This window comes from Micropterus salmoides, unplaced genomic scaffold, assembly GCF_014851395.1.
Source record: "Micropterus salmoides isolate LMB-PRFRI ecotype aquatic unplaced genomic scaffold, ASM1485139v1 Ms_hic_scaffold_21, whole genome shotgun sequence".
In the NCBI taxonomy this organism is placed as follows: domain Eukaryota; kingdom Metazoa; phylum Chordata; class Actinopteri; order Centrarchiformes; family Centrarchidae; genus Micropterus; species Micropterus salmoides.
Window position 1 is genome coordinate 1,756,257 of NW_024041262.1, and position 26,620 is coordinate 1,782,876.

General features: G+C 40.8%; 3 protein-coding genes across 8 annotated transcripts in view; 1 reads left to right on the forward strand and 2 right to left on the reverse strand.

Moving 5' to 3' along the window:
* The first annotated feature begins 1,772 nt into the window (after window positions 1–1,772).
* dcxr (dicarbonyl/L-xylulose reductase) lies at window positions 1,773–6,260 on the forward strand. Of its 2 annotated transcripts, XM_038734977.1 has the most exons (9): window positions 1,783–1,924; window positions 2,091–2,175; window positions 2,911–3,008; window positions 3,440–3,594; window positions 3,737–3,779; window positions 3,900–3,999; window positions 4,702–4,766; window positions 5,014–5,131; window positions 6,017–6,260. In XM_038734977.1, exons 2-9 carry the CDS (start codon window positions 2,124–2,126, stop codon window positions 6,118–6,120), a joined length of 735 nt encoding a protein of 244 aa, XP_038590905.1. In that variant the 5' UTR covers window positions 1,783–1,924; window positions 2,091–2,123; the 3' UTR covers window positions 6,121–6,260. The 2 variants fall into 2 exon arrangements, with proteins under 2 accessions (XP_038590904.1, XP_038590905.1); XM_038734976.1 differs by lacking the exon at window positions 2,911–3,008 and having other exon boundaries at window positions 1,773–1,924.
* A 3,447-nt stretch (window positions 6,261–9,707) lies between these two features.
* On the reverse strand, window positions 9,708–20,590 carry rac3b (Rac family small GTPase 3b). Of its 3 annotated transcripts, XR_005446946.1 has the most exons (7): window positions 20,432–20,589; window positions 17,280–17,351; window positions 16,694–16,811; window positions 15,199–15,261; window positions 14,427–14,586; window positions 10,956–11,180; window positions 9,708–10,849 (listed from the first exon to the last, which is right to left on the reverse strand). XR_005446946.1 is itself a non-coding variant. In XM_038734978.1 (6 exons), the coding sequence occupies exons 1-6, from the start codon at window positions 20,464–20,466 to the stop codon at window positions 11,050–11,052; spliced, it is 579 nt and encodes a 192-aa protein (XP_038590906.1). In that variant the 5' UTR covers window positions 20,467–20,589; the 3' UTR covers window positions 9,708–11,049. The 3 variants fall into 3 exon arrangements, 2 of the variants coding, with proteins under 2 accessions (XP_038590906.1, XP_038590907.1); XM_038734978.1 differs by having other exon boundaries at window positions 9,708–11,180; XM_038734979.1 differs by lacking the exon at window positions 15,199–15,261 and having other exon boundaries at window positions 9,708–11,180; window positions 20,432–20,590.
* A 1,132-nt stretch (window positions 20,591–21,722) lies between these two features.
* The window catches only part of lrrc45 (leucine rich repeat containing 45), a 33,110-nt gene continuing 28,212 nt past the window's right edge, over window positions 21,723–26,620 (reverse strand). For all 3 annotated transcript variants that reach the window (XM_038734982.1, XM_038734980.1, XM_038734981.1), the window contains 2 exons: window positions 24,950–25,097; window positions 21,723–24,545 (listed from right to left, as the gene is read on the reverse strand). In XM_038734982.1, the coding sequence (XP_038590910.1) occupies window positions 24,349–24,545; window positions 24,950–25,097 (345 nt within the window). In that variant the 3' untranslated portion in view covers window positions 21,723–24,348. The remainder of the gene's footprint in view (window positions 24,546–24,949; window positions 25,098–26,620) is intronic.

Here is a 26,620-nt window from a genome sequence, read left to right on the forward strand (position 1 = left end):
CTGCAGTTGTTGCAAAGTTAATGACATCATGTGTAATTGGAATGCAATGGCTGTCAGATTTATAGCAGCTTGTTCCACACCTCCTCCTGGGACATGGCTGTAATCAATTAAACCCTTGTTAGACAGGCAGATGCACTCACAGAGCTAAACATGGGAATACATGTGATTTAATGAAGACACTGCCAAGGAATGTGAGAAATTAACAATTATTGGGCCCTGCAACTTTAACAACAAACGTCAACACGCTCATTCACCTGCGAACAGTGAAGTACTGGGGAAAAACAGTGAATCAAAATCGGATTTCTTTTCGACTTACCTGTGAGAAAAGGTGGATGGATCAAATAAACACTTGGTAAAGCTGAGTACTCATCCATATACAATTAATAAAGCCACCTAAAATGGGATAAGAGGTTAGCAACAATGTATCCCAGATGAATTAACAGTGAAATACTGTCAGAAGTATTGAATCTACATTGATGTCTGACATCAAAACCAAATTAAAAGCTCTCCTCATTTTAATGTTGAAGAAATGTCAGATTTTCAGTCAGGACTGACACTGGATTAACACTGATTATCTAAACATTATGGAAACATCACTAACTGGCATTGGATGTGAATGGCCCAGGACCAGGGGGCTCTGCAGCGGGTGATTAAAACTGCTCAGAAGATCATTGGTACCCATCTCCCGAGCATCAGTGATATTGGTGAGGTGAGGTGCCTACGCAGAGCCCAAAGGATACTAAAGGACAGTACCCACCCAGCCACAGCCTGTTCACCCTGCTGCCTTCTGGGAAGAGATATAGAAGTTTCTGCTGTCACACCACCAGACTGTAGAGCAGCTTTTTCCCCACCAGGCTGAGACATTTATAAATCGGCTGCTTTTTGTAGCATGAAGGGAAATACAAACTAATTTTCAAACTAATTTTCTAATTTGCAAAGTGATCCACAAATACACCGTGGTCCACAAACCATTAGAAAAAAAACTGTGAAACAGTGGCTTGTCAACATTTTGAAAACGAAATCTAAATAGAATATGACCTGTGCACAGAGTCATTTTGCAGTCATTCAAATTCTGGTTTTCAAGTACAAGTCAGGTCTGTTTGTGGATCATAGTGAGTTTGTTTGTGGATTTGAAATCTATTTGTGGATCGTGGCTGTCAGACTGTGTGGATTTTTGAATGAGTGGCGACTTGACGACTTGCTTCCTTGCTCTGGTCCTCTCTGGTCCCGTGACTGTGACCCAAAAATCGTTCCCACTCTGGTAGCTCAGAGGATCTTACAATCACTAAATGCACCTCGAGGAGAAAGGATGCCTCTGTAAGAGCTTGGAGCGAGGAAACACAGGAGAAGTATTTTGTGAGTCTAAAGTATAGCCTAAACCCACCTCCACATGTGTAATAGAACACAGTTTAATGTCGAGATACAGTAAAATGCAAACATAGGCTACAAAATAGCAATTAATACTAGTTTAATTAATACTAACTTAATAGGGCTATAAGAGATGTTCATGTTTATGTATGAAAGTTTTGAAATTCTTGAATAAGGAGCTGTTTGGGGTTTGACAGGTGATACACCTGAGCAGCACAAGTAGGTGATGTTGCTTGGAAGCAAGGATTTATCAATTTGCAGCTTCTGCTCCTCCGTCGTCGCTTCTCTCTCTCACATCCTCGCTGGGAGGAAAGGAAGCGAGGAGACACATTAGGTAGCTTATAATGAAACACACAGGTCACGAGGAAACGTTATGAGTGAACTGACCCTTTAACATAGACAGCTGGCCGTTGTTACCTGTTCACAGTGATTGTGCAGAAGTGACCTGGAAGATAAACATGCTTTCACCAGTAACTTGGCGTTTCACCTTTGAACCCAGCGGAACACAGAGACACCGACAGCCTGCAGCCCGGACCGCCGCTCGGACGCACAGCTGGTAAGAAGACTACTTCCGCGTTATTGGAACCATAATGTAAAACAAGAGATGTGAATGATTAGTGTTAGGATGCAGGGAGATGCGTGGAAAAGTTAGGATCAGGAGAAAGACGAGGAAGTTTCAGCTCGATCAGTCCCGAGTCACGTGACGTGTTGTTGCTTATCAGTCTGCAGCTGATCCTGGACGGACCTGACCGAACATGGAGATTTCATTTGAGGGCAAACGAGCTCTGGTCACCGGAGCAGGAAAGGGTAAAGACAACACCCAACAAAAACACACACAAGACCTTTCCTGTCCGTAAACACAACGCTTTTTATGTGAGATTCAATTCAATTCAATTCAATTTTATTTATATAGCGCCAAATCACAACAACAGTTATCTCACAGCGCTTTTCATAAAAGAGCAGGTCTAGACCGTACTCTGTGATGATATTTACAGAAGCCCAACAGTTCCCACCAAGAGCAAGCACTAGGCGACAGAGGCAAGGAAAAACTTCCTTTTAAGAGGCAGAAACCTCGAGCAGAACCATGGCTCAGGGTGGGCGGCCATCTGCCTCGACCGGTTGGGGTGAGAGAGAGAGAGAGAGAGAAAGAGAGAGAGAAGAGAGTGAAAGAGAGAGAGAGAGAGAAAGAGAGAGAGAGAGAGAGAGAGGGATGTAAAGAGAGATGAGTTTTTACACAAGCAGCCTTTCACTGAAGAAGAAATAAAATACAGTCTGAAATTGGCAACGTTTTGATGAACTATCTGATCTGGGAAATGAAGTGATAAACCTATGAATTAAAACTCTGATGAAATAACGTGAGTTCAGAAGACAATGAGTGTTGTCATTCCAACATAGTGAGAAAATGGAATTCTCAAACACTTTGTTCCTTGAGTGCAGCGTTGCAAAGCCTGAGATGTGTGGAATGTGTGTGTGAGTGTGTGTGTGTCACAGCAGCCACGTTCTGTAATAAGGCTTTGTGTTTATGGATGCTTGTTGTGTCAGGGATTGGCAGGGCCACGGCTCTGGCTCTGGCACGCTGTGGGGCAGAGGTCACGGCGGTCACACGCACACAGGCCGACCTGAACAGTCTGGTGCAGGAGGTACCCCCCCACACACACACTGTCACCTATCTGAGGGGCCCCTGTCCCCGACCTCTGACCCCACTCTTTCTGGACAGACCACACACTGTTTAGGATTTTGCTCAAAAGTGATTTTGATAGTCACTTCCTGTGAGGATGTTTCTTAGTGATAAACACTGGAGTCCTGATTCTTTGCTAAATACTTATAGTATACAGTGTGTACTTCATACGGACTCATAGTCAGTTTACATAAAATCAAGAAAACAACAGATATACAGTTTCGTACTTTCATTCTGTTTATCTGCACAGTGTTCGTTGTAAAATGGATCAGAACTGGTTGTCTATCCATCTTTTAATATAAACTAAGCTCTTTTAGCCATTCCTGCTTTTTCCTTCATCTCCCTCTTCTTCTGCTATCTGCGCCGACATGTCTGGTGTTGTCTTCCTCACAGTGTGCATCCATCAACCCGGTGTGTGTGGACCTAGCGGATTGGGGGGCCACGGAGGCAGCCCTGCAGGAAGTCGGCCCCATTGACCTGCTGGTGAATAACGCTGCCTGTGCCAACCTGCAGCCGTTTCTGGAGGTCACCGCCGACCAGTTTGACCAGTAAGACCAAATACAAGATACTTTGCTGCAGAAGCAAATAGTTGTAGAATCCAGTCCACTGTAGAACATATGAGTCAGACTTTACAGTTTCATCATGTGGCCTGTTGTGTTCACTATACTCTAAAGTGTCTTTCATCTCCAGGTCATTCAATGTGAATGTGAAAGCTGTGCTGCATGTCTCCCAGGTACAATAATGGCTCTTTAAAAGTCAACATTAATGCTAAACTCAGGTTTTGGTGTCAGGGAAAGTATATACAACAGAACTGCTTCTGTTGAATCAAACAGAGCTTTCTCTCTGTGGTCAGATAGTTGCTCGTGGAATGAAGGCCAGAGGATCAGGCGGCTCCATTGTCAACGTTTCCAGCCAGGCCTCGCAGTGTGCCCTCAGGGACCACGCTGTCTACTGTGAGTAACAGAGGTACCACCATGTGCCAACATTCACCTGGCAGATTTCAGTTTTTGGATCTCTTAAAGCAAAAGCCAAAGAAACATTATGATGTGGTAGTACAGTTGCAGACAGGAAGCAATTAACCTGATAAACACTTGTTTGTGGCTCATTCCTTATCTCTCATTTCCTGTTAATTCTACATTGTTACATGTATTTCCTATTTTAATTAAATGAAAAAACATGTTAATGAAAAAATATTTTGATTTTTGCCTCTAATAACTAAATAAATATTTTTTATTGTGACATGAATTCTCCATGCCACATTAAAATCAAATTACAACACAGAAAACAAGTGAAGAGGCATATTGTGTTTCAGTGTTGCCCAGCAGAGAGCAGCATAGACCTGACCATAATAAATACAAAGCACTGGCGTTAGCTTTCATGAAAAGGGGAGGAGGGGGCTTTTTCTCTTTTGACATGGGGAAACATTGTCCATGCCGTAATGAAAAAACAATCAGCCATCCAGCCACAGCTTGGTGCATGACCATGCACCATGTGTAGAGTTGTTGGTTCAGTTATTTGTACATTTATATTGAAAGGGTTAGGGGCTGCACTGAGACTGCAAATGAACAGGGCCCAGGTTTTCATGCTACGGCCCCAGTGATGGTCAGGTTCTGTTGTTTCTATCCTTCGCTCTTTGTGTTCCTGTCATTGTTCAGGTGCCACTAAAGGAGCCCTGGACATGCTGACTAAAGTGATGGCTCTAGAGCTTGGACCCCACCAGGTACCCTCACACCGTCCCTTCATAATTTGGCTCATTAGATATGATGGAATGACCAGTAGCTTATTGTGTTAGGTAAAGTTAGCAAACCTTGGGTAAATATTGCTATAGAGTCAGTTCTGTAAATAAATCCTTTTAATTGTCTCTGCTGTTGAAGCATATTTAAACAAACGACAGATCTTAATGGTGCTGTTATTGATTGAATGTTAGAATTGTTTTAACTAAAGTGCCAGTGTTGTGTTCTGATCAGATCCGTGTGAACAGCGTGAACCCCACAGTGGTGATGACTGAGATGGGTCGCCTGGGCTGGAGTGACCCCATAAAAGCCAAGACCATGATTTCCCGCATACCCCTAGGTCGCTTTGCAGGTCAGACACTGCAGGCTGTATATACGTACTGCTGCCTTCATCACCTTTGGCTCTGTCCAAAGTTCAAAACCACACCAACCTATTACGGCTGAAGGATTTTGAAAAAATATCTCATTTTGATTATTTTGACTGATAATGCAATTGCAATATTAGATAATTATTCTCATTTTCATTGAATTTTCATTGATTTCCATAAGATTTCGATCAATTGTTCAGCCCTACTACCAATTAAATAAACAGATTCGTGTAATGTTGAGTCTCGCTAGCTGTTTCCCCCTGCTTCTTGTCATTATGCTAAGCTAGGCTGACCTTTTCCTGACTCCAGTTCTGTACTTAACACAGATTGGCATCCATCTTCTCATCTCTCCCCTACTTGAAACTGAGCTCCTGTAAATCTCATAAATCTCAAAAGACACCTGGAGGATGTGCTTGCACAATGGAGTTATTTTAGTGCCAGCACAAAAGGATGCTGAAAAAGAGGCCGATGGTTGATTAATATTCAGGAATGTGGATTCCATCCTGGTTGTGGAACAATGGAGCAGCTCTTCACCCTTGCATAGCCACTCTGAATGTGTTTTGTGGACTTGGATAGGGTTTGTTATGTCCTTTTATAACTGTAGCGAGAGCTGTGTTCACGTTCTCTGCAATTATGTTTAGCACGCTCTCAGTTAGTGTTGGACTCCACCAATTCTCACCAATTCTGGTCATAGTTTTCATCGACGGTCAAGATCCCGCTATGCAGATAAAAAGTGCAATCAGTTCCACATCTAATCTTATTACCAGCATGGGTATAAACCAAATATGTCCTTTGCTGCAGTTATTCAGTGTGTACACATCTGCACTTCATACATTTGTTAACTGATCTCCCTGTGTGTCTGCGTGCAGAGGTGGACGACGTGGTGAACAGTATTTTATTCCTGCTGAGTGATAAGAGTAGCATGACAAATGGAGTCACTCTGGCGGTGGACGGAGGTTTCCTGGCCTGCTGACCAACACGAGCCTCTTCTCAGGACACCGCCGTCTGCTCAGAAGAATAAGAACAAATCCTTCCTGTCTTATTACCTCACTTAATTATACAGATAGAGGTCAGTTGTATTCAGTAAATAAACTAAACCACTGCACAACCAACCTTACTTTTGTTATTTGTGCTTATTTAATATTTCTGTAAATGGCCAACAGCCCAGGGTTCATTTGCTTCAATCACTTATATCACTCTGCCTATCTTTTTTTACTGTAAAATTTCTGCGAGGGGAAGGTGTTTTGAACCGCGGTGAAGTAAGTTTTAAGTTGGATATTCCAAAGGCATCTGTCAAATATCCAACTTAAAACTAATATCCAACTTAATCTAACTTCACCGTGGTACGTCTGCGTTGCAGGGAAGAAATTTGCTTTCAGAATAAACGAACATGGAGGAGTGAAGTTTCCTCAGAACTGGGGAATACTGAACAGGCAACATGTTTGCAGATGACGTTTGAAACAAGTGTGAGCAATGATCATGTGGAGTTTTAGTTACCATTATTACTGTTTTATGCAGATGAAACAATAATAATGGGTGTGACACCAGAAGAATTTTATATTATTATTGCAAAATGTGTTAAAATCTGTTAATACTAGTAAAACAAATGTAGTCATTTTGGTCATGGAAAAATAGAAAATTCCAGAAATTTACTTTTCCTTTAACTTAAGTTTTGTCTCTTCATTTGATTTGAGTCAGAGAACAAATCAGACATGTGGGCGGTGATTCAGAGGTCTGAAACCAGGCTAGAGATTTCAATCCAAGATATGGATGTTCCGGACTGGCATGAGGAGGTAGAATAAGTACGAGGTGTACATGTAAATGCTCCGTATTTGTATAGCGCCTTTCTAGTCTTTTTGACCACTCAAAGCGCTTTTACACTACATCTGCATTCACCCAATGTCAGCTGGGATTGGCTCCAGCCCCCCCCTATATGCAGGATAAGCGGTTGACGATGGTGATACAGTGCTGATGATTTGAGGCCATTGCAACCTTCAATAAGCCAAAATTTGTCATGGAAACAATTACAGTACTTACAGCTCCACACACTGCTACGCGTTTCATTGACTTCCCAAAAACATCCCCGTAATCCAACAGAAGCAAACACAATTCATGCAAATAGCCGGCTTCACAGGAGCAATAGGCACAATTATTGGCACTCATATAAAGATCAACTTTTTTATCTTTCATTTCCATTGTGTATATCATAATGTATTCTCTTAAAAATTCTTTATTGTCAAATGCGTGTTGAACGTAAACTCCTCTTAGGAATTTCACCATTCAATGTGAATTTATCTGAGAATATTCTTAAATAAGGAAATCTATTCAGTGATTGCTCCTTGCCTATGTCGTGATCCAAAATCCTGTTTGCGGCGCAGCAAAGTGTCGTGAATCAGCACTAAGACTGACACTTAAGATTTAGTCCTGCACTTCACTTAAATTAGACTGAGATGTATAATGACTAACTTTTAAGCGCAGCTTTGAGCCACGATTTTTTTTTACTCTTAAATCAATTCTTAGCAGTGTCTGGGAAGCCTGATGAATACGGGCCCAGACGGCTTTGTCCCAAGGCCATGCACTTTATGTTTGACTGAAGGTCAACATGACCTATAGGCCTATATATTAGTTTGTGCAGCTTTGGAGAACAGATGAATTAAACAATATAATATGATTACCCCAAGAACTGTTCAAGTTGAAAAATTGTGCAATAATAAAATAACAATAACAAATCTTGCTAATTAAAAAAAAGACTACGTTTAAGTAGCTATTGAATGTTTCACAGAGTGTGCATGTTTGCATATTTGTTTATTTACTTAACATTTTCTAATGACTTGAATTGTGTTCCCACAATGTTCATATGTATAACTAGGCTTTGTGGAATAAAGGGAAAGAAAAGGCTGAGTGAAGAACAAATCACGACAGACAGCAGAGTACCTTACATATACATTTGTATTTAGTATACAAAAAATTGAAATATTTCACCACACAGACGTGAAGTAATAAAAAATAAGACAGAGTTGGAACAAGTATACAAGTCATTTTACATTACATACGTACATGGCCAATGCATTTCATCATACAACCTCTCCTAAGAATTACAGTGGGTCAAATAACCAGAGAACTTCCATGCAATAATAGATTAGAATTTTTTGCTGTGTTTCTCAGCTACATTTCGACACCTTAGCTAGGCAGGACCGCACAACATGATTCAACCACACAGTTTGCTATGCCAACCAAAGACAGCGTGACAGAGTGGACTGCAGTGCTGCGTCTCACCGCGGGAGGGAGACAGACACACTGCAGGCCTGCGACCATACAGAAATGCATTTCATAAAGGTGCAACCTGCACCGTTTGCCACAAGGACAAACTCCACAAAGATTGGCCCCTTTATTGTACACTGTTAGCAACACTTCTAACTTCAACATGAGCGACTACAGTATAATCCCTTTAGTTTGAATTGTTTAAGTTTTAAGAGCTAAATATTCAGGTACATGTAGATAGATACTCATAACGCATTCCTTTTCTAAGGATTATTCTGTATATCACTAGATGTCATTAATATCCATTTTTTCTTTCTTAATGTCCCACAGAGTGTTGAAACGTTGTGTGTATTACTACAATACAATATGAAATAGTACCAAAAACGGACACTAAAAAACTTGGCTTAAAACAATACTGTCCTTTTAAGCACTACCCTTGACTGTCAAACAAAGCTGTCTCACTGATACCGACACACACACACACACACACACACACACACGCGCGCACACACACACACACACACACACACACACACACACACACCAATGCTCATATACACATCTGTGACACACACACACGCACACACACACACACACACACACACACCAATGCTCATATACACATCTGTGACACACACACACGCACACACACACACACACACACACACCAGTGTTCATATACACGCCTGTGACACACACACATTCACTTACACACACACACACACACACAGAGGAAAAGACACACACAGAGGAACAAACACACACACACAGGATCAGAGACACACACACACACACATAGAGGAACAGAGACAATATTTAAACAATGGGATAAATTAAGACAGAATATTTTAAGACCCATGCAAGCTCCTCCACCCCCAGAGGCAGAACTCAGGCAGCAAGGTTGTACAGCCCCATGTTTGGCATGCTTATCTGTCACGTGTTCACAGTTAGATGAAGTTACCCCAAGACACCTGACTAAGATCGGATGTGTGTCGACAGGTCAGTAAGAACACAACCGTTTTCAAGGAACAGATCCTTTTTTACCCCATAAGACTGGATTGGCACAGAGCAGATCCCATTTTGGTAAGTAAAGCAACTTCAGGCCATTTGACAAAATTCTATTAACTCAACGTTCACTTATGGGCTGTTTCCAGAGCCTTCAACCTAATGTCATGGGCTTCATTAGCGAAGAAACCCAGTGAATGACCCACAGAAATCTTTGTTGATGAAGACCATGAGATACTGTACAGTTCAAAAGCTGGCAAAAAACCTAGCAAGTGGACCTTAAGTTAAGACTAATTTGTCAAACTACTCTTCACAAGCAGGGCTTGAACATTCATTCTTGACCTTGTAGCCACACCTCAGTCTTTGACTGATCAGGCAGCAAGGTGTGGCTGATGGACCTGATAACTGATGGGAACTTTTTTTTTTGTCAAACTCCTATTCACAAGGTCAAGAATGAGCCTTCACACAAACCTAATTTTAGGATTGAGGCTAAAAGTCATTGGATTTAAAACTTTTGACTGCATTTCTAAGTTTTGCTAGGTCTCTTTCATATAATCATTTTATAGGAAAATGTTCCTATCAGTATAAATAACACGGCACTCATTAAAGGAATGGCTGAGATGTCCGAAAGGGCAAGGAATATGAGTAGCTAGACAGTCATTACAGTTGACCAAGGCTCCTAAACCACTTAGGTTAAGGGCAAAAATGAGCCCCTGGGCCCCCATTAACCGCTGTTCCTTTAACTTTGTCCAATGTTACAGCTTTTCAAAGCTAGAACACTACCTGGCCCCAGATTTTCTGTGTGGCCATCTGATTCTAAAAACAGTGATTTGGCAATATGCAACATATTTGCATAAAACAAAAATAATGAAGGTCTTATTTTGAAACAATTTTTGACATAAAGCCTCTATTAGAAGTGAAAAGCTTCAATATTAAGTAGAAATGCGACATTCCTAAATCTCAGCAATTTACTTGGTGAATACAATGTCATTACTGTTTGGAATGATGAATAAAACTACAAAAATAAGACCCAGGTTGTAATAAACTGGACTTTCCCTTTAACATCTCACTTTGATTTGTTGTAGATAAACACGTCATTACCATTTAAGACATCATGCTCTATTTTTTAAATTCAGTGAATGCAGTAGTATTAAGTTTTTACTATCAGTTCCAACAGATTTCTGTGTGCATGCCAGTAGCGTGCTGATCTTAGATCAGGAGCTGAGGGTAACTTCAGACCTGAAGGCGTATTCACAGTTCACTTTCTATCTAGTCAACACTGCATTAATTCAAGCAAGCATGGTTGATAAAGAAGAGATGTTGCAGTATGAAGACAAGTAATAGAAATCTTTGTCAGCCCTCGTGGCAACTTGATGTTGTTCTATGAGTAAAAAGTAGATGGACAGTCAGATGTCTTTCACAGAGAGCCTATGAACCTATTCAGTAATGGTAAAAAAATCCAATTAAATATTGGTCTTGTTACCAATATTGCTTTGAAAAAACATCAATATAAAGAAAGCAATCTCAGCAGTGCACACTCACTCTCGCTAGTTTTTCTCTCTCATCCCCTTAATCCAGAGAAGTAGTGGTTGTTGTTCATGGTGATGTAGTGTAGTGTTTTAGCAGTGCTCCCTCCTCAGAACATGGTGCACCTCTTTCCCCTCTTCTTCACGGGCGGAGGGCAGAGCACGGCTCGGATAGCCTCGTCGAATACCGTCTTCAGGCCTCGCTGGGTCAGAGCAGAGCATTCCAGGTACTTCACAGCCCCTGAGGAAGGAAGAAGGCATGATGGGTGTCTCACTACGTTAAAAAAAAAAAAAAAAAACCCACATGGACCCGGACTGTGTGAAGTTTGACAAACAGATCAATACAGAAGGTCCATCTTTGTTATGCTGTGCTTTTATTTTGGGAACCCCTACTAATCACTCTCTCTTTGAGGGTTACTTAGGTGTTTTTATTTTTATTTTTTTACACAAGTGCACCAGAGAACGCAGCCACACAGCAATGCCAATTACCTTGGCTAAACCAAGTAATCAAGGAAGAGAGAGGGGAGTGGGTAGAAGAGAAGAGGTTTGTCTTTTGTTTGGTAATTCTTCAGTTTATTGTGTATTTTATTTCATCTGTATTAGGCAATAGGCATTTGTATTTTATCTATGGAAATATTGGTAACGCTAAAGCTGGGCTAAGCGTCCTCTCTGCATATAAGCTTCGCAGCAGCAACCGTCGCCACAGTTTGCTAACCCACAACATTAGTTACATTACTTGCTGCGTTGTAATCAAAGAAGCAGCAAACTCTTATTTTTCAGACCTGATCGTTAAACAGGGTCAAAATCCCAGAATCCTCTTTAAAACCACAAACTCTGGTGCCCAGCTTAGCCAGCCAGCTGAATCCTCCACAGAGAAGAGAGAAGAATTTCTTCATTTCTTTTATAACAAAATGGTGGAGAATTCATAGATGAAGATGTCCAAAGATTTCCTGCAGTTAAATGACTCCAAGCCATAAATTACTCTAGTTACCCCCGGACCCTGTACTACCAGAATCCTTGCTGCCCTTCACTGGTCACCTGTGACTTTTAGAATTGATTTTATTGTTTGTTTTTAAAGCCTTGAACTCAGTTTCCTCTGTTGTATTAATAGGGTTTGTATGTGTTTTTGAAAGGTGCTATATAAATAAAGTTATTATTATTATTATTATTATTATTTCACCCAGCGATTGGCCAGGTGTGCAGAGGTGTGTTAGCAGGGCAACAACATAAATGCAATCAGAGAGACTGTCTGAAAATGTTTTATATCCTCTTGAGTAGGATTTGCTGTGTCGTGACAAAAAAGACACGCAAAAGATAGAGTTTTTTTGGAGAGAGATCAGGGAGGCACTGTGCAGCCAGAAGGCTATTTCAGTGTGGCTGCCAGGAAGGTTAGCAGCATGCTGTACTATGTTAGGAAAAAAGACAACAGTAATGCAAGGTATATGTAACAAAGAAATTATCATGAAGGGTTAGGTTAATGATTTTACTTTTTTGTTTTGATGTAAGCAAAGTTCCCCTTGATTCATTTGCTGAAAGGAATGGCTGAACATGTCTGCTTTATTTCTGAGAGGGAGATGAGAAGATGGATATTACACTTCAGTCCGTCTATTTACGTACAGAGCTGTGGCCTGTACTACGAAGCGGGGTAACTGGCTTATTCAGGTAACGTCAGGAGTAACTTTGTGATGTCGGGTGTAACTTCCTGATTTACCTGTACTATGAAAGTTGCATAGGTTTTACCCGAGGTCTGTTCCCATGGCAATTTATGCTACATCTCTAAACTGCTCCGAGCAGGTGATCTTTGTGGTTAACTCAAAGTTACCTATATACATTGGCTACACACCGCATCTGTACTCAGTGTTAATGACATCAATACACACCACTGGATAAAATATTTTTAGATTTCATCCTGACTGGTTCCACTGCAGTTACAGCATTACATTTATACAGGAAGCGCCGCAGCCTCGTGGTAGGGAGAAGATATTAATTAACGGCCTGATTTATGAGATGTAGACCATCTGTATAGGCTAACTTCATTGAATTGTCCAAAATCTTTCCACATATTTAGATATGGTAAATTTGCAAGAACAAAACTTCTGAATAGCCTGTGCCCTATTTACAGCAAGTCTCTAAAGTCCCTATGCATATGATAATATGGTGACTGTATGCTGAAATCACCAATATTTCCTGATTGCTAAATCCGATTGAGTAGCAGTGTAGGCTAAAATATAATTTTCCACTACAGGCATAATACACGGCAGAGGTGTGTGTGTGTGTGTGTGTGTGTGTGTGTGTGTTATGTTGCAGCCTTGCAAAATGACACAATGTCCTTGACCAAAAAAAAGTTTCAAAAATGTCTGACTATAATTTCAGAGAGATTATTACCCCACTCCCCTGGCTGGCTGGTTTTATTACAGTGGACCTAATATACAGTTATACATGTATATATACCGTACATACAGAATTACAACAAAAACACTGAGGAGATAATTACAAATTTACTCAATGCACTGCCAACAAACTTAACCTGGATTTGTTGTCCACCACGGTGTTTGATGTTTTTTTAAACTCCTCATATCCTGATGCTATAATCACGCATTCTTCTTGGGAAATAACGTTCTGTCTGAAGTTCCAAACCACCTATCACCTCCTCTGACGGTCACTAATTCACACGTTATATCTTGTTGCGTTATGTGCTGGAAGTATTCAGCCGTTATAAACAGTAATATCCATTCCTCAGTAGTTCTGAGCAGTGGCTGTAGTGCTGGTTACCAGGGGCCACATTATTTTTTGGTGCAAGCCATTTTCGGTCCCAGGTCCGCTTGGTGAGCACACGTTTGGTCTCTGAACAGACACAAACCTGACAACCTCACTGTGACAAGACTTCAGGAAGCTGAGCACAGTCACACTCAGACCTTTCCAGCACAGTACTCCCACTAAAACCACAAACTGTGTTTTTTACATTTCTGCGTGTGTGCAGATTAAACCAATGAGATCCAAAATGATAATTAGTAGGTCTATTTTTTTACTTTTGGACACAGGTAGGCTAGCTGTTTCTCCCTGCTTCCACTCATTATGCTAAGGTAGGCTAACCATGTCTTGTTCCAGCTGTGTAACTGAGGCCCTTCCTTTTTAAAGAAAGTTTATTATTATTCTATTTCTTTAAGTCTTTGATCTGAGGCTCCCTTAGCCCTTCATTTATACCTCAATAAGAAATAACTAGTAAAAGATGTCATGTAAAATGTGAACTCCTATGCCTATGACTCCATTTTCAGTAGACTGGGTGTGGCTTCTTGATCAAACTTGGCTGTGATGTGAATGCAGCAAATGTCTTGTTTGACCTGATTTGTGACAATAACTTGCTCCATATATTTCATTTCTTATCTCTCGTATACATCACACATCATTTGTGGCAAAAGAAATGCTAAGGACTGATCTAAATCTTCATACAAAAACATATCCAGTTGTGCACGTGGCACAGCCTCACCAATCTCTCTTGCCATAGCCAGGCCCTGCGGGTAGGTGATGGGGGAAAGCTTCTTGTCTCGCAGCCTCTCAATGGTGTCCTTGTCATCTCGCAGATCCAGCTTGGTGCCCACCAGGATGATGGGTGTGTTGGGGCAGTGGTGTCTCACCTCAGGGTACCACTGGGGCACCATACACACAAACACACACACACACGTGTACATATGCATATACAAATGACGAAGTCAGTGAGAGAAAAGAAAGAGAGCAGTTAGCCGGATAAAGAGGCAGAGCGATGTGCTCCTTTCCACGATGACATTCAACAGACTCTGAGTTGTGGGACTAGAAAAGGCTGTTTTCAGTAGATCTGTTTGAATGGAAGCATAGTTGAATGAACACAAAACATCCTCAGGCAAAGCAACCTCCAATCAAATGACATGATGAGAAGATCCTATTGGGCCAGAAGCATACAGACTCTACAGAGGGAGGTTGGACCTTTAGGAAAGTGTGATTTCATATGAGAGCGTCTCATGATGCTCAGCAGACCAAACCACAGCCGGCTGTCACGCTCCCTCTGCAGAGTGTGTGGACTCATTCAGACCTCGCCTCACAACATGTCTCTGTAACACTACCCCGGGGGGATCAGTTTAAATCCAGACTGTTCTAAGCCGAGGTCTGAACGGGTGGGGCGGCGGTGTGAAAAGCCAGGTGGAGCCAAAGATGTGCCTCCTTGTGGTCAGACTCGGCATAGAGGGGGGCAAAGGAAGGGGCAGGCGCTCAGTCAGCGTACTGACCTTAGCTCGGACGTTCTCAAAGGAGGCCGGACTGACCAGGGAGAAGCATATCAAGAACACATCCTGGGAGAAAACCAGAGAGATGGCTAGTTGAGAGTGAGGTTTGTGTGTGTGTGTGTGTGTGTGTGTACATGGAGCCACAGAAAAAGATTTTTCTTAAGTTTGAGTTGAGTCCAGGCGTTACATGAATCATTCCATCAATATGTTTAGACTGCTATTACAACACATAGTTTTCTAGACACTAACACTTGTCAAAGAAATGTTTAGTAACTAACAGCATTTAGGAAAGAAGAGCCGTCATTACGCCATACAGTATCCCCCACCATTGGATTCGTGATGAACTGAAATAAACTTCTGTGCTTTGATTACCAGAGTGAAATCTGAATGAGGTGATCGGCTGAGCGACCCGCCTGTCTACCTGTGCACACTCTGCCCGTGCATGTGGATATTTTCGTTTTGATACCTATAGAATCTATCTGTCTCTTACTAGTTCTCCAGCGTTGCCTACCCAAGCTTTAAACTATGAAGAGTTTACATCCTTATGTCCACCATATTCCATGTTATGCCTTTTCCTCTGCAGTCTATACAGGACATCATACATTAGCAAATTAGTTTAGTGACAGCTGGTTTGTTTTGTTGAACACATCATTATTTAGTGTGCTGTAAATCTACACTTAGTGTAAACATAACTAGGCTATGGCTGGATTCAGACCAAATCAGGCACTGCAGCGAATGGCAGGACCTCCCATTCAGGGAGTAGTCGGTTTAGGCTACTGTGATGTCGGAAAGAAGACCACAGCAACCTGCAGTGGCCAGTCCAGCCACAGCGCTCCAGTCAGTGTGAAGTGTCACGGAAGTTCATGGACCAAACTAAGAATCTCTCCCTGTCTTGGGTTTCTTTCGTGTGCCCAGCTTCGATGTCTGTGTCTTGCAGTCTATGCTGAAAAATAGCAACACAAGAAGCTTAATTTGGTTTGTGTGCATTTGTTTGAGACAGAAAGAGAGAGACAAGCAGAAAGCAGTGGTCGAGCAACCTAGAGAGTGAATGAGGAGAGGAAGTGCTGGGTACTTACTGATTTGGTCTGAATAAGGCCTATGTTTGAACTTACCAACAGCTGGTGCAACATACCCAAAATCAAAAGTTTGAACCCAATTCATAATTTTAATTAATAGCGGCAACTCAAAGTTACCTCATTGCACTTTCATAGAGCAGGTCTAGACTGTATGCTTTATAATATTATTTACAGAGACCAAACAATTCCCACCATGAGCAAGCACTTGGCAACAGTGGTAAGGAAAAACTCTCTTGAACAGAAGCCACAGAAAGCTGAGCAGAGCTTGGCCCTGTGTTGTACTGTTGAAATGTTGTATAGCTATCACTTTGGAGGCTTCAGATAGAGCTGAGCAATAATGTGTGAATGCTTAAGTCTCTGTGTGTGTATGTGTGTGTGTGTGTGTGTGTGTGTGTGTGATTGGGTAGAAGGGGTGTGAATACCGTCTGTGGGTAAGACAGTGGTCTGAGCCTATCGTAGTCCTCCTGTCCTGCTGTATCCCAAAGGCCCAGATTCACTGGTTTCCCATCTACCATCACATTGGCAGAATAGTTGTCAAAGCTGCAGGAAGGCAGATACTATGTTGATTAAAATGCATTTAAGAGATGAGAATCCTGTTCCAAAAGTAAGACAACCTCATTCTAAATCACATTTACTACACGCCAGCCTTCAAACTTAACCATGCAAGAATGAACTTTACAGCTATAATAACCAGGCAGGAAGGTCTGGTTTCAGCTAATCCAGCCAATGAAATATTTGACAAACCAAAGCATTGATGCAAAAATCTTAGGAAGAAAACAATATTACCATAAATTCATTGATTTGGAATATATTGGCAACTATGGTTTAAGGTAGAAATATGAAATTAAGAGCTACCATGTTACAAACGTTAAAATCTTACTCACAGTTAGCAATTTTATATTGGATCACAGTATATATTGTCATAGCACGGTATGGTCCTGTAACATGAAGCTACTGCTACAAATAACTAGTAACTGTGAGAGTTTGTGCAGCGTGTGGTTTACTCACACAGTGGGGATGTATTCACCAGGGAAGGCATTGGTGGTGTAACTAATCAGCAGACAGGTCTTACCCACAGCCCTGAAGAAGAGGGACAACAGAGGATACATGAGTACACATTTAGTACAGTTACTCATATGTGCAAAAACAAGTTCTGTATAGACTGTGTGTGAGTGTGGATGCATAACTGTGTGTGACAGGCAGGCTGCTACTCCCTTATACTGTGCCACACGAACACTGGCCTACATTCATGTCGCCTGAGGGACACAGTAGCCCTCCACGCGCAAACACACACACACACACACACACACACACACACACTTACATGCTGGCTGATCACATACAGTACACCCCCCCCCATCTATTCTGACACAAGCCGCAGGATGCCTCACAGATTGGTGGTGCCATGGATGAGTAAATTGGCTGTGTGCTCATGTATGAAGTAATGAGCAACTTTGTGTGCAAATATCAGAGTTTTTAAGAATTTCCTCAACAATAAAACACGGCAGTCCGATAATGTAACTGTGCTACAGGTTGATCTTATGGTCATCAGATTGAATTTTGTCCTTGTTATTTTTGAGAAATTGTCTTTTGTCTGTTAGTTTGTCACAGCGGTTGGCTCTACTTACTACAATACCCATGAGCTGCATAGGTTTTCTACCATTTCATACCATTCAATATTGATAATTATCACGATAAATATAAAATCATTATTTCTTTCAAGTTTAAAAGCTGATTTTTTCTCTTGAGTGAAGATTGAAGAAACCAGATGGTTAATTATGTAGTTAAACACTTCATGCCAAACAATGGATCACTGAACATCTAACATTCAAAACTATTATGATAAAAAAAAATTTCAACAAATATTAATCTTTTTTCAGTCTCCTTTCCTCAACAAAATTATAATTCTAATAGAAAAATGAAGTGCTAATTTGTCCGTGATTCAAATAAATTTAATCCGATATTTATTGATGATATACTGAACATTTATTATAATGTTATTGAGGAAAATTATATTGCAATAATTATCATTATTGTTTTATTGCCCAGCCCTAATTGTAGTAAGGCACAAATCAGAGCTGTAACAGTTCATCCAAAGTTGAATTAATTTAAAGTGCAGATTGTCTGTTTATTAGGGAGCAAAAAAATTTTCAGCTCTGTAATGTTATGTTGAAAGCTTATGCTTTTATGTCCGCAGTTTTGTGGTCAAAGAACCAGATGTGTTCTAAAACAGTTGTTCATCTTTTGTACTGATGATTCAACCAGTAATACCTAAAACTGTCTATTAAAGATACGAGCGTGACTTTTACTCTGGACACACGAAATGTCTCCTCCCATTCACAACTCTATTGCATATTCAATCAATTTAAAGACACGAGTGGATACAAATGTTCTCTGGGTGGAGCAAAATTGAAGCAAAGAAATGTATGTGGTGTGAGTTGAAAGTGTTTTAACCAGAGTAACAAATTCCCACATATCCAAGTTTTATGAATCCAATACATACATGGAGACAAGAGGAAAAGGAGAGGGATGGAGGAAAATAACAGAAAGAAGTAGAGTTTCTGAGAGTCTGAGCTGTAAAAACATTAAATGTGAATTATTTCTAAGGGCAAAAATAAGTTCAATTGTATAGAAGTTGATAAGAAAACTAGAAAAGGCAATTTCTGAAGAAACTGCAGTGTGAATGCTGACAGACATGACCGCTGATTTATTACCTCACTAAACACTTTCCTAATGAGTTATGGTCTCACTAGTTTCAAGTCTTCTTCAGCACAGCATGATGTCATTTAGTAAATGATGGTCCCATTTAGAGGAAAAATACACAATAAAGCACGGGATGCTTTAGGGCGTGGCTACCTTGTGATAGAATAGATAGATAGATAGATAGATAGATAGATAGATAGATAGGTAATTTAGGTACCTAAATGATTGACAAGTTGCTACCATGGCGACCTGTCAGGCCTAGCAATGCCTATCCCTCCCCAACTCCACCCTCTTTTCCAAATATGCTCTGTGAACACACCTTCACCAGAACAGAACAGGAACACTCCAGACACACGCGCAATAATATTGAGGCCCGTGTTGCCAGCTAGCTACACAATGTTTGTACAATCTGTACAGAAGCTTTTGCAATGGATAAAAACTGACAACAAAAACACACAAGATTGTATGAATACGCAAACCAAATACTGCATTTTGTCTGAACACACCTTCCCTGTCTGGTAAACACCCACATCTCTCAAACGCCTCACCCCAAGTCTGTAATACAGGCTTTCTGTTAGAAATTTGTAGTTGGAAGGCTATGAAAAAAGAACCCTGATGACATCATCAGGGTTCTTTTTTCAGACTTTAGAAAGCTCCCTCCAGATCCAGTACATTCCCCATGTCAAGAAAACTGAGCTTGATGTTTAAAAACGCTCCTTCACCTGATTTGTGACATTTCAGATTCCCTTCAACCTCTTGCTGCACACACACCCTGTGATACACATATTGATCTGCTCCACTGTAGAGGAGGATTAAGGTCACACTTTTTCCTGAAAAATGAAGTCTGAGAAAAAGTCACAATTCTTGATAGAGCAGCATTCGACCATTTAAAGTCATAACGGTTTAGTTTCAGAATTCTGACTTTCATCATCAAACATGACTTCAACATTAGGCTCATGTTCTGGCTTCCATCCACACCTAGCAACAATATTAGGATTTGAAAACAGAACTGAAGAAAAACCTGCAGCACGTATAATTCCCCATGAAGCAGACTGGGAGCTGGATGCAGTAAGAAAGGCACAGTGTGAGCAGAATTAGGGCAGCGGGGCCTGCTTGCCACTGACAGGGCCACAAATTCCTTAGCGTGCATCAGCACTTCAGCCTGCCTCCAGTGGCCTACGAGGCGTGTAGGTGTTCCCGCATAGCATCCCGAGGCGCTCCGCACCCACCGCCACAATCAACCTGATGCCACGATGCGATCTAACCGAATTCAACCACGAAGCAGATACGGGAGGAAATCTATCGAGCATCAGGGCACAGAAAACCAGGCCGATCGACACACTGACGAGCCGCAGCCCCTTTTCCTACATAGCATCCTCCCATCATCCATCCATCCGTGGACGCCTGACAGAATCCCTCCGGAGAAACGCGTTGTGTTTCGGTGAGCATGCTCTTACCCGTCGCCGACCACCACACATTTGATCGCTTGCATTTGTACAGGAGCTAGAGGCTTTCAGGGAACCGGTACGAGTGGTTTAATGGATCCAACGGAGGAGAGTAGCGAACCAGTCCGCTCGGCGATGGAGCCGCAGTAAAAGGGGTCGATGGCGAACAGTGCCGAAAGACTCCGGAAAATGTCGAGTGTGTTTAAAGGGACAGACAGCTCAGTCAAAGAACGTGCGTTGACGCTTCGATACTCTTTGGCGCAACAGAGGAATCCTCGCACAAGGGCATTCACTTCGTATACTTCCGTCTTCGCTTCAATCATTTTACTGAGAAGGCGTACATCACTTCTACTACTACTACTACTGCCATTCAATAGGCATATTCTTAAAGCTTTGCACTGGATGTCAGTTGGGTGTAGAATAGACGTGATGATTAATAATAATAATTAATAATAATAATAATAAAGAACTGAGTAGTATTCCCATGAAGAGTAAAGTGAGCTGGATGTTTAAAATGGGAGGAAATCAGAAGGAGCTTTATTGCCAAGTAGTATTTTACATGTATGAGGTTTACATAAATAAAATATAGATTAATAAATATAGAAATATGGAATAAACAGATGTCATATAAGAATGATAAAAAAATAGAGAAAAATAAAACAACTATTTGCAGAGAATGTCATATATCAAATAAAGGCCTAGTATGCAAAAGTATGCACACTTTCCCTTATTTTCTACAAGGTTTCACTATCCTTCTATTAACTGCATTAAGGGACTTCTATCTTAGAAAAGGAAGTGTTCACATCCAGAGCGAGTGTGATCATTCCTTTCCTTTCCATTCTGGCGGTTGTTTATTAATGTTTTCATTTCAGATAGGTGCAATACTAGACCAACAGACTTAGCTCCATGGTTTCATGAGGAACATGATGGTGGTTTGTACACAGTGGCAAGACTTTCAGTACGGTGGAAATCATTGGAATGATTTTGAGCACCAAGTCAAAAAATCTAAATTCGAATGACAAAATATCAATATTCAAATTATCCACCACCGATGGGTTCAGTCTAAAAATACTTGCATCCTTATTTAGTCTTAATAAACCCAACAATCACCACATGCAGGAACTACAGTACAGTAAAATAAAAGGTTTCATAGGCTTCAAATGTATGTAAACTATCTTGCCACTTGAGGATCTTTGGCTGTAAGTCTGAGTGACCTCATACAGTACACCCCCAGCAACACATCACACTCTGAATAATGTAATGGTATCTGTTAAGTAGAACGACAGACAGAATCATCCACCCATTAAGAAAGATCATGTGATATTTATTTCATAAATGACCACATTTAAGTGATAGAAAAATCAAAAATGGAGCAAACTGGTAAAAGCAAAAAATAAAATGACAAATATCCATCACATATCTTAAACAATGTCAAGACATAAAACAGCAATAGATTTTATAAAAGACTGTATACAGAATTTACTTATAAAAATATCACTTGTAAAACAGCAGAAAACATTTTATGAATCGGTTTCCTTCTCCTGTGTCTGAGCTCGAGAGGGGCAGCCCTCTGCTCTGACTGATATTAAGGCATTTTTGAATCAAATCTCATTTTGTATGTAAACACGCTAACAATGCTACACTGCCTTCAATCTAATTTATCTCAGTTAAAGGGAAAGCTGCAAACATTAGAGTGGAAATGGTTTGGCAATGATCTGAGCACATGTAAAAAATTAAGACGGGCTGTGATCAGATGAAATAAAATATCCTTTCAACAGCAGTTTAGGCTCATATCCAGAAATTTCTTTCTGATGTTTAGGGTCACTCCTCCATTTAAAAGAGGGGAAATAACATACATTTTGAAACAATACAGGATTTGACCATCTCTCTATTACTGCGTGACTAAAAACTGACACTTGACCTCAAGAAATGATAAAACATGTTTTCAAACTGGCAATAATCTCTTCCTTTTGGCAAACCTTTTGTTAAAAACTAACAAAAAAGGGGAAAAGTCTAATGCGCTGGGAGCAACCCCTGAAAGTGTTCATTACACATGCTGGGGGTTCCCAACACAAGTGATGAACTCAACAAACAACTTGACTGATTACTGAGCTATTCACAGAACTTCACAAGTAGTAGGGGTAAAAATGTATATTTTAGCGATAGATGGAAGGTTATCAGGTCGCTCCCTCATTAATCTGCTCATTAATCTAAAGATCTAAAAAATTATCTAAAGATATCTTGCATAAAATATTCATCCTCTGGGGACCATGAATATTTACAACAGATATAGATGTTGGGCCATGCTAGTGACGGGGTTCTAGAGCCAGCTGTTGGTCGTTTCACCACGTTGGTCCAGACTGAAAGATCTCAAAAACTATTACACACAGTACAGACATTCATGGTTCCTAGATGATGCATCCTAATCACCTTTCCTCTAATACCACCATGGTGAGTGAAATGTCTCACCAACTAATGAATGTATTGATGAAATTTGCAACACACATTCATGCCCAGCCATGGATAATTGCAATAGCTTTTTTATCTAGTGCCATTATCAGGTCAAAGTCTCACTTTGTCCAAACATTTGGTTTGTGACCAAACACCTGCAAAACTAATAACATTCCCATCAGCCTTAGCTATACTTCATATGAATTGCTAACTAGCAGTTTCTATAAACATTATATCACTTAATATCAGCATGTTAGTATTATAACTGTGAGCATGTTAGCATGGCAATGTGAGCATTTGGCTCAAAGCGCAGCCTCATAGTGCCACTAGCATGGCTGCAGACTCTTTGTCTTGATAAGCTAAGGACTGAAGTGCAAGACTGGATCAGTAGATGGATAGACTCACAGACCAGCTAAGAAAATTCCAAACTTTGCAAACAGTAAATTGAATCTAGCCTTCTAAGGATGATTCTGGTTCATGACAGGTCGGCATTTTGTTTTGGTTTGCTCCAATCAGTAGCAAGTCACATATCTGTCCAGCTGACATCATTTTCAGTCTGGATGCTGTGTTTTCACAACAATCAAAAAAACATGTCTTTAAGAGATTTTATGTCCGTGATTTGTACAGCTGTCCATCTCATCCATGCTTGTTGCCGTTTTTGTGATGCAGAAATAGTGTAAATCGGGTCCTGATAACAGCTGTCAATAAGAACAGCATCAGACATATTTAAATCACAGAACAAACTGCAGCTTGGGGTGGTGATAGAGAGGTCTGGAGGTAGGTTAACCAACGTATTTGGACGACAAAACTAAGGTGAACAGTAAAATCATAAGTGAAATTGTCTGTTACAGGGCCACTTCCTGATTAAGCTTTAACAGTGAGTGACTTTTACCAGCATTTCAGATGTGCTCAGTGTTACTTTAACCTCCAGATAAAAATTTTAGATAAACTGGATGAACTTTTTTCTTGTTTGCAACCTCTCTGATCGTCTGACTGCTCGGCTTTCTTGAAGAAGTCTAATGAATTATAAATTTCATTTAAATTTTCAATTTGGGCTGATCTACCAACACTGCCATCCCTACTGAGGCAAAATGATATGAAACCAGATTAAATGATTTGCTAAGATTACTGTTAGAGTGTATCTTTTTTTAAACTAAGTATATATGTTGGGAATATAGAAGTGAGGCTCGTACTGATGAGGTGTGTGAGTAAGAACAAGGATCCTACAATTTTACTATGCCAGACTTTTTAAACCCTGAATTCCTTGACTAGATCTGATTATTGTGTTAGGTATGATTCCAGGAATATATCCCAGCACAGATTATTTCGTCCATATTACTGTTCCACTGCTGCTTTTCTTGTTTTTTCTAATCTTTTCCAGACAATCATGATTCTCTTTATGCCTTCAGACTGTCCTGAGCTATGCAGGAACCCCGTGAGGGCTCAGAGGTTACTGCTGAGGGGTTGGGGTCTCTGGGTCACTTCTTGGGGCTGCTGTGTCCCAGAGGGGAGCCCTGAACGTAGGTGAGGATGGCGCTCTGCAGGTAGCTGGCTCTGTGGGCCTCGTCCTCCCTCATCCTCAGGATCTCTGCCTCTTTTAGCCGCAGCTTCTCCAGCAAGGAAGACATCTCACTTTCTTTGTCAAGCAGCGCCTCTCTGTGGTTACTGCTCAGTACTGCAGGACAGCAGAAAGGTTTTAAAGACCACAGCATAGAAAATATTTCAGATTTCAGACATGATGTATTTGGTATCTACAATGCCTAACTTGGTTACAGGACACAATATTACATTCTGAACAAATCAGTTGAGTATCTTTTTTCTTAAAATGGTCAAAGTGCTGGTTGACCTGGGTATTTCTACTTTGTTTCAACTAAGATGTTACACATGTAAAACTTGTTGGTCCATCTAGCACCGCATGCTACTGGTATCAATGCAGTTAATTCTTCAGAAAACTGTTTTTTCACTGGAACAATTCACACACAAAAAAAGACACAATAGGGAACTGACTGACTTGTTGAAATGTACTTACTGTAAAAGAAAAAAAACGTGTAAAGTAAAAAGAAAAGAAAGAAACAGTACCTTTAATCTCTCTTTCCAGAGCACTGATCCTCTCTTTGAGTCCTCCCTGCGCTGTCCTCTCTGCCTGTAAATGTCCAATCTGCTCTTGCAGCTCGACTCTCACCCGGCTCACCTCAGCCACCTTCTCCTGGTCCTTACCCGACAGCTCCTGCAACAATGCACTTGGTCAACATCCAAAGCATTTAGATGACAACTAACAACCTTCATTTATCACTGCTGGAGGCTCGTCAGATGGACGAGACCACTGTACAGCAGCCACGAGTGTCAGCTGGGGTTTTTTCCCGCAGCATGCATTGGGTAAGAGATGTGGTACACCTTAGACAGTTGGCAGTTGCAAAGTGGAAGGAGTCATTTCTCTCTCCAGACACAAACATAATGTACGAGTGGTCCAGACCTGTCATGTTATCCCAACCGAGGTTTTCACCAAAGAGTTGTCTATTTCATGACTTGGAAGCAATTCTGATTTGAAAATCCTCAATAAATTCCACTTCATAATTATGTTGACATTATCCTGTTGGACTCTGAAACTCAACCAGACAACCCACATAGAAAAGGTCTATTTTCATTTCAGAAGAGGTTTCTTTCTTGCCACCCTGCCTTATAGGCCAGCTTTATGTAAAGCTTTGGAGCTTGTTGTTACATGCACAGGCCAACCAATCTCAGCCTTCAGAGTTGTAAGTCCTTGAAAGTTGCCATCGGCCTCTTGGTAACTTCCCTGATTAATATCCTCCTGGCTTGGTCATCCAGTTTGGAGGGACGGCCAAACTCACCCCTCCTGAGTAGTGATGGTGGTGGAGGAGACACATAAATGCAAGACATTGGATGACCCAGGTACATAATTTGGATTCCCTCGTTTGAAAAGAGTAAAGCAAATGCATTCCACTTGTGTTTAAACAAGCCGATCAGTTAATGTTACTTTATGTAACATAAGCGGTACAGAAAGATCTACTAAACAGTGTTATATTTTTTCATACAGTGTTTTTACAAGCTACGCATCACATCCACACACTGGTGCACAGCGTTTGGCTCAAATACAATAAGGCAACGAACAAGTGATAACAAAATATTAAACTATTCACACGTATTTGCTCGACTGAGGCCACACAAATATGCATCAATTTAAATTTAAATTTTCACATTATTTATGAGAATAAATTGTACTGCATTCTTTTGCAAAAACAGACATCTTCGTTTGTTTTTATTATCCTAAATCATGTTTTTTTTTGTGCTGCAAATTATTATTTTATTGCGCTATTCAGGGAAAAACAATCAAAGGGGGGTATATTTATTCAGAAAGGCTTTCATCTGTTTGGCAAATTAACTAATATTATTAAATTATTTTAAAGTGGTCATATTATGCTCATTTTCAGGCTGATAATCTTATTTAGAGGTTGTACCAGAACAGGTTTACATGGTTTCAAAAAACACCATATTTTTGTCATACTGCACATTGCTGCAGCTCCTCTTTTCACCCTGTGTTGAAGGATTCGTTTTAGCAGAGTGAGGCATCTTGCTTGTGTAAAATCTTTGTTGGGAGTTGCACATGCGCAGTTCCTAGTTAAGGGCTACTAGCCAATCAGAAGCAGAGTAGGGCGGATCGTGAGATGTGAGAAGCCGGTAAACAGGGCTTCGGTTCAGCTGTATATGTTTTTCCACCGGTGTTTGAGGGTC